Here is a 12,912-nt window from a genome sequence, read left to right on the forward strand (position 1 = left end):
GTGTGCTTTTCTTCTCTTTGTTTTGATGCCAGGACGATTAGTTTCTTGCTTCTTCTAGGGTATAGCTTGCCTCCTTATGTTGTGCTTTACCATTTATTATCTTTTGTAGTGCTGGATTTGTAGAAAGATATTGTGTAAATTTGGTTGTGTCATGCAATATCTTGGTTTCTCCATCTATGTTAATTGAGAGTGTTTCAGGATACAGTAACCTGGGCTGGCATTTGTGTACTCTTAGGGTCTGTATGACATCTGTCCAGGTCTTCTGGCTTTCATAGTCTCTGGTGGAAGTCTGGTGTGATTCTGATAGGTCTGCCTTTATATGTTACTTGACCTTTTTCCTTACTGCTTTTTAATATTCTTTTTTTTTATTTTGTGCGTTTGGTGTTTTGACTATTATGTGACGGGAGGTGTTTCTTTTCTGGTCCAATCTATTTGGAGTTCCTGTAGGCTTCTTGTATGCCTTTGGGGTATTTTTTAGGTTAGGGAAGTTTTTCTTCTATGATTTTGTTGAAGATATATATCCTTTGGTCCTTTGAGCTGGGAGTTTCAATTTCTATACCTATTCCATCCTTAGGGTTTGATCTTCTCATTGAGTCCTGGATTTTGTATGTTTTTGGACCAGTAGCTTTTTCCGCTTTTTTATCTTTGACAGTTGAGTTGATGATTTCTGTGGAATCTCCACTTGAGATTCTCTCTTCCATCTCTTTGTATTCTGTTGGTAGCTTGTATCTACGTTGTCTTTTCTTTTGGTTTTTGTATCCAGGGTTGTTTCCATGTGTCTCTTTCTTGATTGCTTCTATTTCTTTTAATTCCTTCAACTGTTTGATTGTGTTTTCCTGAATTTTTCTGGGATTTTTTGAATGACTCTCTCTATGGGCTTCTACTTGTTTATTTATGTTTTCCTGAATTCTTTCAGGGATTTTTCTTCCTCTCTGTAGGCTTTCTTGTTTATTAATCTTTTCCTGGTTTTCTCTAAAGGAGTTCTTCACGCCTTTTCTTGAAGTCCTCCAGCATCATGATCAAATATGATTTTGAAACTAGATTTGCTTTTCTGGTGTGTTTGGATATTCTGTGTTTGCTTTTGGGAGAATTGGGTCTGATGATGCCATGTAGTCTTGGTTTCCTTGGGTTCTGCGCTTGCCTCTCGCCATCAGATTATCTGTAGTGTTACTTTGTTCTTCTATTTCTGACAGTGGCTAGACTGTCCTATAAGCCTGTGTGTCAGGGGTGCTGTAGACCTGTTTTCCTGTTTTCTTTCAGCCAGTTATGGGAACAGAGTGTTCTGCTTTCGGGCGTGTAGTTTTTCCTATCTACAGTTCTTCAGCTGTTCCTGTGGGCCTGTGTCTTGAGTTCACCAGGCAGTTTGCTTGGAGCAGAAAAGTTGGTCTTACCTGTGGTCCTGAGGCTCAAGTTTGCCCGTGGGGTGTTGCTTATGATCTCTCCTTCGGGGCAGCAACCAGGAAGATCTATGCCGCCCTTTCCGGGAGCTTCCCTGCACCAGGGTTCCAGATGGTGTTTGGTGTTTTCTTCTGGAATCAGTAATGTGTGCAGAGTGCAGTCTCTTCTGGTTTCCCATGCGTGTCACCTTAGTTTTTTATCTTAGCTATTCTCACTGTTGTGAGGTAAAATCTCATGGTTGTTTTGATTTGCATTTCGCTTATGACTAAAGATGTTGAACATGTCTTTAGATGTTTCTCAGCCATTTGGCATTCCTCAGCTGTGAATTCTTTGTTTGGCTCTGAACCCCATTTTTTAATAGGTTTATTTGTCTCCCTGTGGTCTAACTCCTTGAGTTCTTTGTATATTTTGGATATAAGCCCTCTATCAGTTGTAGGATTGGTAAAGATCTTTTCCCAATCTGTTGGTTACCATTTTGTCCTAACCACAGTGACCTTTGCCTTATAGAAGGTTTGTAGTTTTATGAGATCCCATTATGCTTCATCTTAGAGCATAAGCCATTGATGTTTTGTGCAGGAAATTTTCTCCAGTGCTCATGTGTTCGAGATGCTTCCACACTTTTTCTTCTATTAGTTTGAGTGTATCTGGTTTGAAGTGGAGGTCCTTGATCCACTTGGACTTGACCTTTGTATGGGGTGATAAGCATGGATCGATCTGGATTCTTCTACATGCTGACCTCCAGTTGAAACAGCACCATTTGCTGAAAATGCTATCTTTTTTTCCGTTGGATGGTTTTGGCTCCTTTGTCAAAAATCAAGTGACCATAGATGTGTGGGTTCATTTCTGGGTCTTCAATTCTGTTCCACTCATCTATCTGCCTGTCTCTGTACCAATACCATGCAGTTTTTATCAGTATTGCTCTGTAATACTGCTTGAGTTCAGGGATAGTGATTCCCCCAGAAGTCCTTTGATTGTTGAGGATAGTTTTAGCTATCCTGGGTTTTTTGTTATTCCAGATGAATTTGCAAATTGTTCTGTCTAACTCTTTGAAGAATTGGATTGGTATTTTGATGGGGATTGCATTGACTCTGTAGATCGCTTTTGGTAAAATGTCCATTTTTACTATATTAATCCTGCCAATCCATGAGCATGGGAGATCTTTCCATCTTCTGAGGTCTTCTTCCATTTCTTTCTTCAGAGGCTTCAAGTTCTTATCATACAGATCTTTTACTTGCTTGGTTAAAGTCACACTGAGGTATTTTATATTACTTGGGACTATTATGAAGGGTGTCGTTTCCCTAATTACTTTCTCGGCTTATTTCTCTTTTGTGTAGAGGAAGGCTACTGATTTATTTGACTTAATTATGTCTTCTATTTTCTTATGGGAAATATGCCTGTTTAGATGGTTTAACTGCTCTTGATTTAAATTTGTGTCATTGTCTCTGTCTAGAAAATCATCCATTTCACCTAGATTTTCCTGGTTTGTTGAGTATAGGCTTTTGAAGTAGGTTCTGATTTTTTTTTTTTAATTTTCTCCGTTTCTGTTGCCATGTCTCCCTTTTCATTTCTGATTTTGTTAATTTGGATCCTGTCTCTGTGCCTTTAGTTACCTTGGGTTTGGGTTTATCTATCTTTTTGATTTTCTCAAAAGCCAGCTTTCGGTTTTGTTGGTTCTTTGCATTCTTCTCTTTGTTTCTGTTTGGTAGATTTCAGCCCTGAGTTTTACTATTTTCTGCCTTTTACTCCCCTTTACTCCCCTTGGGTGTGTTTTTTTTGTTTGTTTGTTTGTTTGTTTGTTCTACGGTTTTGTGGTGTGCTGTTAATTTGCTACTCTAGGATTTCTCCAATTTCTTTAAGAGGGCACTTAATATTATGAATTTTCCCTTTAGAACCACTCTCTTGCTTTCCTTGTGTGCCATAAGTTTGGTTATGCTGTGTTAGTTTTTGGAATTCCAGGAAGTTTTTATCTTTTTTCCCTGACTATGTTATCATTGAGCAGAGATTTGTTCCCTTTCCATTTGTATGCGTGTTTTTTTTTTTTTGTTATTAACTTCTAACCTTAATCCATGGTGATCTAATAGGATACCTGTGTTAATTTTCTTCTTCTTATATCTGTTAAGGCTTGTTTTGTGACTGATTCTATGGTCAGTTTTTGAGAAGGTTCCATGAGGTGTTGAAAAGAAGGCCTATTCCTTTTTTTTTTTTAGGTTGAAATGTCCTGTATATATCTGTTAAATCCATTTCAATCATAATCCCTATTTGTTTTATTGTGTCTCTCTTTAGTTTCAGTTTCAATGTCCTGTCCATTAGTGAGGAGAGTGGGGTGTTGAAGTCTCCCACTATTAGTTTGTGTGGCTCAATATATGTTTTGACTTTTAGTAAAGTTTCTTTTATGAGTGTGAATGCCCTTGCGTTTGGGCCATAGCTGTTCAGAATTGGAGCAGTCTTTTTGTGGATTTTTCCTTTGATGGATATGAAGTATTCTTCCTCATTTTGCTTGATTAATTTTGGTTGAATGTCTATTTTATTGGACACTATGATGTCAACTCCCACATGTTTCTTAGGACTATTTGTTCAGAAGATTATTTCCAGCATTTACTCAGAGATAGTATCTGTCATTTTATCAAGGTATGTTTCTTGTATGCAGCAAAATGTTGTATCCTGCTTGTGTATCCAGTCTGTTACCCTATGTCTTCTTGGGGGAATTGAGTCTGTTGATATCGAGAGATATTAAAAATAGATGAGTGTTCTTTTTCTTCTATGTTTGTAGTTGTAGTTGGCATTATGTGCATATGAAGGAAGGTATCCTTCTTCTGTTGGTGTTTTACTTTTAGGACCCTCTTTACGGCTGGATTGGTAGATAGATATTGTTGAAATTTGTTTTTGTAATAGAATATTTTGGTTTCTCGATCTGTTAGGTAGTATACTGGGCTGGCATTTGTGTTCTCTTAGGGTCTGCATTATATCAATCCAGGATCCTCTGGCTTTTGCTGTCTCTTTTGAGAAGTCTGTTGTATTTATGATAGGTCTACCTTTATATGGTACTTTATTTTTTCTTTTAAAGCTTTAAATTGTTTTTTTTTGTTCTGTGCATTTAGTGTTTTGTTCACTATGTGATGAGAGGATTTTCTTTTCAGGTCCAATCTATATGGGGCTTTTTCAGCTTCTTGTATCTTTATGGACATCTCTTTCTTTAGGTTGTGGAAGTTTTCTTGTATGATTTTGTTGAAGATGTTTTGGGGTCCTTTGACTTGTGAATCATTACTCTCTTCTATTCTTATTATACTTCAATTTGGTCTTTTCAATGTTTCCTGAATGTTTTTACTTAGGAATTTTTTCATATTTGAATTTTCCTTACCCTTTGTGTCAATATCTTCTAAGGTATCTTTTATGCCTGACATTCTTTCTTCTATCTCTTGTATTCTAATGCTTGTGCTTGCATCTTTAATTCCAGACCAGTTTCCTAAGTTTTCCATTTCCAGGGTTGCCTCTATTTGTGTCTTCTTTATTGTTTCTATTTCTACTTTTAAGTCTTTAAGGGATTTATTTGGTTCCTCTTTAAGGGCTTCTAACTGTTTACCTGTATTTTTCTCTATTTCTTCCAGTGAGTTATTTATCTCCTCCTTATAGGACTCTATTATTTTCATGAGACAAGATTTTAGGTCATCAATCTGGTTTTCCTGTGTGTTGGGGTATCCAGGGCTTGTAGTGTGAGAACTGGGTTCTGAAAGTGCTAACATATACTGGCTTATGTTGCTTATGGTCTTGCATTTTCTTTTCACTATCTGGTTCTCTCTGGTGTTAACTGGTCTGGATGTTTCTCGGGAAACTTCCTCCTATATCCCTGGGTTGCTGCAGATAGCCTGGGAGGTTTGTAGCCTTGGCTGTAGCAGATCTCCTGGGAGGTCTTCAGACTGTGAAGTGTTCAGATGGACATGGAGGTGGATGATTTGTTGCTCTGGGTGCAGCAGATCTCCTGGGAGTACTTCACACAGTGGAGTCTGTTGTTTTGGGTGTAGCAGATCTATTATGAGGTTTTCAAAGGAGCAGACAAGCTGATGATCTGCCCAGGTGGAAGGTACATCCCAGAAAGGGAGTGGAGTAGTCAGGTATACTCCTTGGGGTTCCCAGCTACTGCAGTTATTTGGGAGGGTCCTTTTACTATTTACCTATGTGCAATACATCTCCTGGGAGGCCTTCAGACCATGGGGTTTTAAGAGAAGTAGACCTCTACAGTGTTTTTACTTTTATCTTTCTTTTTAACATTATAGATCTTATAGATCACGATTTCTGATATTATACTATTAATATGGGAATTCTATTTGTGTGAATGCATGTGTTTAAGAGTCTATATGTGTTTCTCATGCTTTTCCCTTGGTTCTTTTTCTTGTGTTTGTTTTATTTTCCTTATTTTATTGTATTATTTTAGCGATGCCTGTTTTTTCCCCTAATGTGAGACTGAAATATAACGGTTTTGGATATATATGGGGAGGATGATAAATGTAATGAATCTGGGAGGGGGGATTAGGGGGATGTCCATCCAGCACTAATAAAAATACTGTAAAAAAAAAAGAACAATAAAAAAAAATAACAAAGAAAATAAAAAGAGTCATATTTCTAAGATATTTTTAGGATGCCTGAACAGAAAATAATATGCATTCACATTTCACAATGAGAAATGGGGTTGAATAAAAAAAGTAGTGGAACAAAAACAAGCCCATATAACACAGAAGAAAAGTAAAAAATCCAAAAATCCCATGTATCTTTCAGGTGCCAATGGTAGCCTTATCTATGCTGCAACAATCTTAACCTTTTGGTTTAAGATGTTTTTGAACCTAAAAAGAGTCTTGCATGTTTAAGCATCATTGCAAATGTTTAATATTGGACACCTTTTTATAGAATAACTAAATTCACTCTTCATTATCAGGGGATTATGAGACTTTGGAGCCAAGAGTGAGCTGCTATAATATTTTGGTTTGTTAACTTGATGAGAGATAGCCATGTGCCAGTTAATCTTCATTGTCAACTTGAAAGGGATGGAATTCTTTGGAGCACATATAAGGGTGATTCCAAACAGATTTTTGCTTCATCTTTTTGAAACAGGGTTTCTTGATGGGGTCTTATCTGTCCTGTTTCTAACTCTGTAGACCAGACTAGCCTGAAACTCACCATCTGCATAAATCTGGCAAGTTCAGTAACTAAATGTATGTGCCACACCTGTCTCACTAAACATATTTAACTGTGAAGGAAAGATAAAGTTTTAATTTGGAAGACAATTGCAGAATTGTGCATTCTACTAGATGAAAAGAATGAAAAGAAGAGAAAAATTGATTACATTCAGACTTGTCTCTTGATTTCTGATGAAATGATGAAAGAAAGAAGCTTAAAGAGTCAGGGAAAATTATTTTATGTTAATCTAAACACACATATGTGTGTTTACATATATGTTCATATGTGTATATGAACATTTAATGACAAATTACCCCACTTAGAGTACAGTGTTTTCCCTATCAGCCCTGGCTATCAAAATCCTTGTTCATAAATATGGGAATCCCTGAGTTATTGGGTTGGAAAGAATGGAAAAACAATACAGGTTATTGTCATTGCTTTTGCTTCTTCCAATAATCACATATTGTTGAAGACACCACACATCATGAACATAGGACTCTGAGCAACTAAGTTTAATGAACTGGAAGTCACCTAAGTGAGCACGAACTCTCACAATATGTGAAAACAGCTTAAGATTTCATTGCAATAGTTTTTATTTTATATATAAATGACAGTGAAACTGTAGCAATAAATCCTCAATACCTTTATTGACAAAATAAGTTGTACATGTTAGCAAAATTATTTCACATGCCAACCTAGGTGGACGAAATCTTAAAAAGCAACACCCTAACCTATACATATGAGTGACAGTTAAAGAGTTAGCAGGATATATAAATATAATGTGTGTGTATATGTATGTATGTATGTATGTATGTATATATGTATGTATGTATACATGTATGTGTACAGTTTCAGAGATACAGTGCATTATCATAATGGTGGAAAACAGTGTCCAGGCAGACATGGTATTAGAAGAGCCAACAGTTCTACATCTTGATCCAAAGACTCGTAGAATGGGGCTGTCTTTAGCTGGAAACCAGGAGGGTTGGGATTACACTGACCAGACTTATGCATATGTATGATTTTTCAGAATTCCACCTCTACCGTGACATGCTTCTACTAACAAGGCTATATTTCCTCTAATAAAGCCATTCCACTTCCCGTGGGCCAAGCAAATTCAAACTACCACATCTCTTAATGTGATGAATACTAAACAAATTTGAACTAAATTTGAATTTTCTTGTCAACTAGAGCTTCATGTATTACTATTCACAAATATTTCTAAATATTCTAGTAAAATTTAGCTTATACTTTTCAAACATCATTGCCTTTGATATTTTCTAGGTTGTGTTTCTGGTAATATCAGAAGGTATGTATCTGTTTAGATTTTCATTTAAATCGGAAGCATTTCTGAAGAATGGAAAATCTCTTTTCTCTAAATTTTTACTTGAATTCAGGTGTCTAATTGCCTTAATCTGGTTTGGGGGCAGTGGAATAAGAATGATTTCCTAAAACATATTTTTCACTATAAGACCCTATTCATAATTTTTTTATATTTTAATGACTATTTAAATGAGACAACAATGTTACACTGCTTATGAAATAAAGCTAGGACCACATGATATCTTGCAGCAAACATTCTTATCATTCCTATGGTAACTAAAATTGTACTTAAAAATATTAAAGTTTCTGAATCACTACCTCAAAAAATATAAAATTTTCTCAACTCAATTTTTTTTCTGTATTGAACCATAAAATCCTGATGTTAAATTTAAACGATACTGGCAAATGTAGAAAAACATATAATACCAACAGACTATTTATTTATCATTTTATTCATTTACATGTCAAATGATATTTCCTTTCCCAGTTTTCCCCTTCACAAACCTTCCCCTCTTAACCCTGTTATCCTTATGAAGATGCTTCTCTACCCATTCACTCACTCCTGCCTCCTGCAAGAGTGCCTCCACACCACTCTAACATCTTCCTGTGCTGGGGAATCAAGCCTCCACAGGAACAAGGGTCTCCAATATTATTGATGCCAGATTCTGCACTAAACCCAGATTAGACCATCCTCTGCTACTTATGTAGCTGGAGCCATGGATCTCTCCTGTGTATTTTTTGATTGGTACTTTAGTTCCTGGGAGCTATGGGTAGTCAGGTTAGTTGGTATTGTTTTTCCTATGGTTGCAATTCCCTTCAACTCCTTTAGTCCTTCCCCTAGCTCTTCAATTAGGGACCCCAGGCTAGTCCAATGGTTGGTTGTATCTGCATTTGTATTAGTCAGGTGCTGGCAGGACCTCTCAGAGACAGCCATACTAGGCTGCTGTCAGCCAGCACTTAGGTAAGAATTTGTGTGTTTGAAATTTCAAAAGGATTAATCATTGATTAGACAGAATATGTACAAAACACAAACATATAAACAGACAAAACTGTTTGGATGAGAAATAGCACTTATAAATAACACACAATATATTATTCCTCTATGAAAAGCAGTAAACAATTCTAGATTCTAGTTTTAAAACATTGAGACTTTAAACCTATATGGATTTGTATATTATTAGTTATCACAAAACGCTGCATCTTCTCAAGGAAGACAATGTCTTTTCATGAATATTTAGTGAGGTATTTGTGATACAAGGAAATTTAAATCTTTACCAAAAGCACTAATATTTAAGTACAGATTGAGCGCTATCTGCTTGATGAACCTTCCTATTAGAGATGGTTCACATTTCTCCCTAATATGTATGATTCATATTGCATTAAATCTCTAAGGGAATATTTTACAAATATTTCTCCAAGCCCTTTGTAGGGCAAATTTTACATCTTTGTTCCTCAAACTATAGATCAAAGGATTTAACATAGGTATAACCAGGGTGTAAAAAATGGAAGACACCTTATCATTGTCAGTGGAATGACTGGACTGAGGCTGTACATACATAGATATTAAAGTACCATAGAATACTGTCACCACTGTTAAATGGGAACCACATGTTGAGAAAGCCTTGTACCTGCCCTCTGCAGAGTTCATCCTGAGAACTGCTGTGAGGATATACATGTAGGACACTAGAACAATAAGGAGAGACACAATCAAATCAAAAGCAGCAAAGATCATAACAATAAATGCGATTTCCTCTGCATGTGAACATAGTAGAGAAAGCAAGGGAATACAGTCACAGAAGAAATGATTAATGATATTGTAGCCACAGAAGGATGAAGTGAAAATATTCACTGTGATGAGAAGAGACACAAATGTGCAGTAGAGATAAGGCATTGCCATAAGAACCCAACAAACTTTCGGTGACATGAGGACAGTGTAGAGCAGAGGCTTACAGATAGCTACATAGCGGTCATAGGACATTGCAGAAAGAATGAATAGCTCACTACCAATGAATACAAGAAAGAAAGCTAGCTGTGCGGCACAAAGATGAAATGATATTGTATTTTGATCTACAATGAAATTTTCCAACATTTTGGGTCCCACGGCTGTAGAATATCCAAGATCTGTAATAGCCAGGTGTCTGAGAAAGAAATACATGGGTGTTTGCAGGCGTGAGTCCACTTTGGTGAGAACAATGATTCCCAAATTACCTACCATTGAGGTCATGTATATGGCAAGGAACAGCCCAAATAATGGGGCCTGCAAATCAGAACGGTCAGTGATACCCATTAGGATGAATTCAGTCATCACTGTGAAATTGTGTTCCTTCATTCTCCTGTATCAAAAACAAACAAACCAAAAACAGTTAATAGCTCTCAAACATTTGGCATATAAAATGTTTTTGTGCAACACCATTAGAATATTATATATTAAAATTCTGTGTGAGCATATATTTGTGTGTATATGTGTACGTGCTTGAAAATATACACTTTATAATTTTGTCACTGCAGATTCATGAAACATAGCGATTGTTTCACAATATCCTTAATACATAATAGTATTATATTCATAATAATATTTATAGTATACAGTTTAAAAAGGCTTCCACTAACATGTAATATAAAAATGGTATATAAGGCATTGGATATCATATTGTGCCCAAGAAAAACTCAATCTGCATTATCAATAGATGTTTTTTGAAAAACTGAGACAGATAAATATAATAGACATATAGTATATGATACCTGGATGGAATAAATAATAAGAGTTATAAAATATATACCTGTTCAAATACATTTACAGGTTAAAAGTAAAAGAATATTTGAACATTAAAATTTTATGTGTAAAAATTTAGTTCATATGGGGTCTCAAGCCCCCTCAAGCTCTTTGAGTCCTTTCTCTGACTACATATGAACAATAATGCCAACCAACCATAGCTTCCAGGGACTAAGCCACTACCCAAAGACTATACCTGGACTAAGCCTGGGCTCCAACCTCATAGGTAGCAATGAATAGCCTAGTAAGGGCACCAGTGGAAGGGGAAGTCCTTGGTCCCAAGCAAGACTGAACCCCAGTGAACATGATTGTTGGGGGAGGTGGTAATGGGGGAGGATGGGGGGGGAATACCCATGTAGAAAGGGGAGGAGGGGTTAGGGGATGTTTTCCTGGAAACCTGGAAAGGTCATAACAATCGAAATGTAAATAAGAAATATCCAATTTAATAAAGATGGAGAAAAAAATTTAGTTATATGTCAATATAGAAAAAGAAAAATATTACAGAATCTCAGCTCAACACAAAGAATTAGAAGCAAACTATGCACACATAAACAGCAAAAAATAACTCACCTAAATTTATTTATGTATTTGTGCATGTGAGTGTATGCATGTGTATGACTGTTTGTACATGTGTCAAAATAATACTATGAAAAAGTTGTCATGGGTTTCAGCATGTGGGGTTATGGCAGAGAATTAAGGAAGAGGCAAAAGAAGGAACTAAAATATTAATGCAATTTTTGAGAAGAAATGTTATATTTTATTAAAATATAAAAATAAGAAAAATGATGTGGGATTACTTAATTGCTATTTTAAAGTTCACAATTTCTAGATATTGACCTCATATAAGTAGCTAATTTAATAATGTGGTATATTTAATATTTAGATAAATTAAAATTTCTATTGGAAAATTCGTAAGGTACATAGAATTCATCTTTCTTAAGTATGAAGTCATTCGAAGTCCTTTGCAATGGACAATTATAGTTCTCTAAGAAAATAAGAGTTAAAAATACCGAAACAATTTTTAAACCTATCCCCAAGATTTTCACAATTTTACAATGGACAGTTGAGGAAAATTTTCATAATTTGATCTGTGATGTATACATTTTCCATACCTGAGAAAAAAATCTGGAAGTTAATTTTCCAGATTCTGAGCATTAATGAGGTAGACTATAATAGATACAATAAAAAGAAATCATTACATAAATGCCAAGTCTCACTACAATATATATAATAAATTCCCTATGGGGCTACAAAGATATGGAAAACATAATGTTCATCTTTATCAGTTAGTGTGTGAATATTGATAAAAAACTAACAAAAGATATTGATATAGAAAAACATTGTCATTATTTTGGAAAAGATAGAGGAAAAGCAGGCATTGGATGGAGACAAAATATGCTAATGTGAAGTTAAATGTAATCAGATTTTATTATATGGACATTTAAATTTCATCATCTGATATTTTCTGTAATCAGTACATAGTAAGAGGTATTCTATTTTTAACTATCTAATGGTCAAGAGTAATGTATATGTTGCAATCATATCCCTTGAACCCTTGGAAGCTGGAGGAAAGAAGATGAAGAATTTGAGATAATACTTAGCTATTTACAGCCTGATATATATATATATATATATATATGTATATGTATATGTATATATATATATACTGATCTTTAAAAATGTTTTATTAATTAAGCAAATTAAATTTCCATATCTTTACAAGTAGAGATATTCATCCAAAAAGTATAACAATAATAGAAATTAGAGTACTATATTTTTCAATTTCATATCATATTGTTTCGAAAAATCCCATTACTTGAAAATAATTCAGACAATGTATCATAAGCATAGAAGTTAGAAGTCATAAGGACTTTGTTTACACAAAGCTTACCTAGGGTCCACAATTTATCTAAAACTGTATACAGCTTTGTACAGTACCTGGAATAAAGTTAACTGATTATAGAAAAACAAGCTTCTACCTTCAAAGCTTATTCCTAATAGGCATAAGTAGCATATTTCCATTCTTTGCCAATCTTGTCTTCCATTTATTATTATAGTTCAGTAGTTTAGAATTTAACAGAATGAATGTTTTTGAGACTTATTTTTCTGTATATGTCCAAGTGGCTACATTTATGAATGTGCATACTAGACATACCTGGAGGCCAGAAAAGGACATTGAACTAGAGGTACAAGAAATTTTCTGCCATCCTATGGGTGGTCAGAACCAAATCTGCAACTATGTAAAAGTA

General features: G+C 35.2%; 1 protein-coding gene across 1 annotated transcript; it reads right to left on the bottom strand.

The window, feature by feature from the left end:
* Window positions 1-9,277: 9,277 nt before the first annotated feature.
* Window positions 9,278-10,219, bottom strand: LOC116900300 (olfactory receptor 8K3-like). The gene has a single exon (XM_032902055.1). It carries the CDS (start codon window positions 10,217-10,219, stop codon window positions 9,278-9,280), a length of 942 nt encoding a protein of 313 aa, XP_032757946.1.
* Between the last annotated feature and the right edge of the window lie 2,693 nt (window positions 10,220-12,912).

This window comes from Rattus rattus, chromosome 5, assembly GCF_011064425.1.
Source record: "Rattus rattus isolate New Zealand chromosome 5, Rrattus_CSIRO_v1, whole genome shotgun sequence".
NCBI classification, from domain to species: domain Eukaryota; kingdom Metazoa; phylum Chordata; class Mammalia; order Rodentia; family Muridae; genus Rattus; species Rattus rattus.

Coding starts and splice junctions, on each gene's coding strand:
- LOC116900300 (XM_032902055.1), bottom strand. CDS start 10,219: ATGAAGGAACACAATTTCACAGTGATGACTGAATTCATCCTAATGGGT.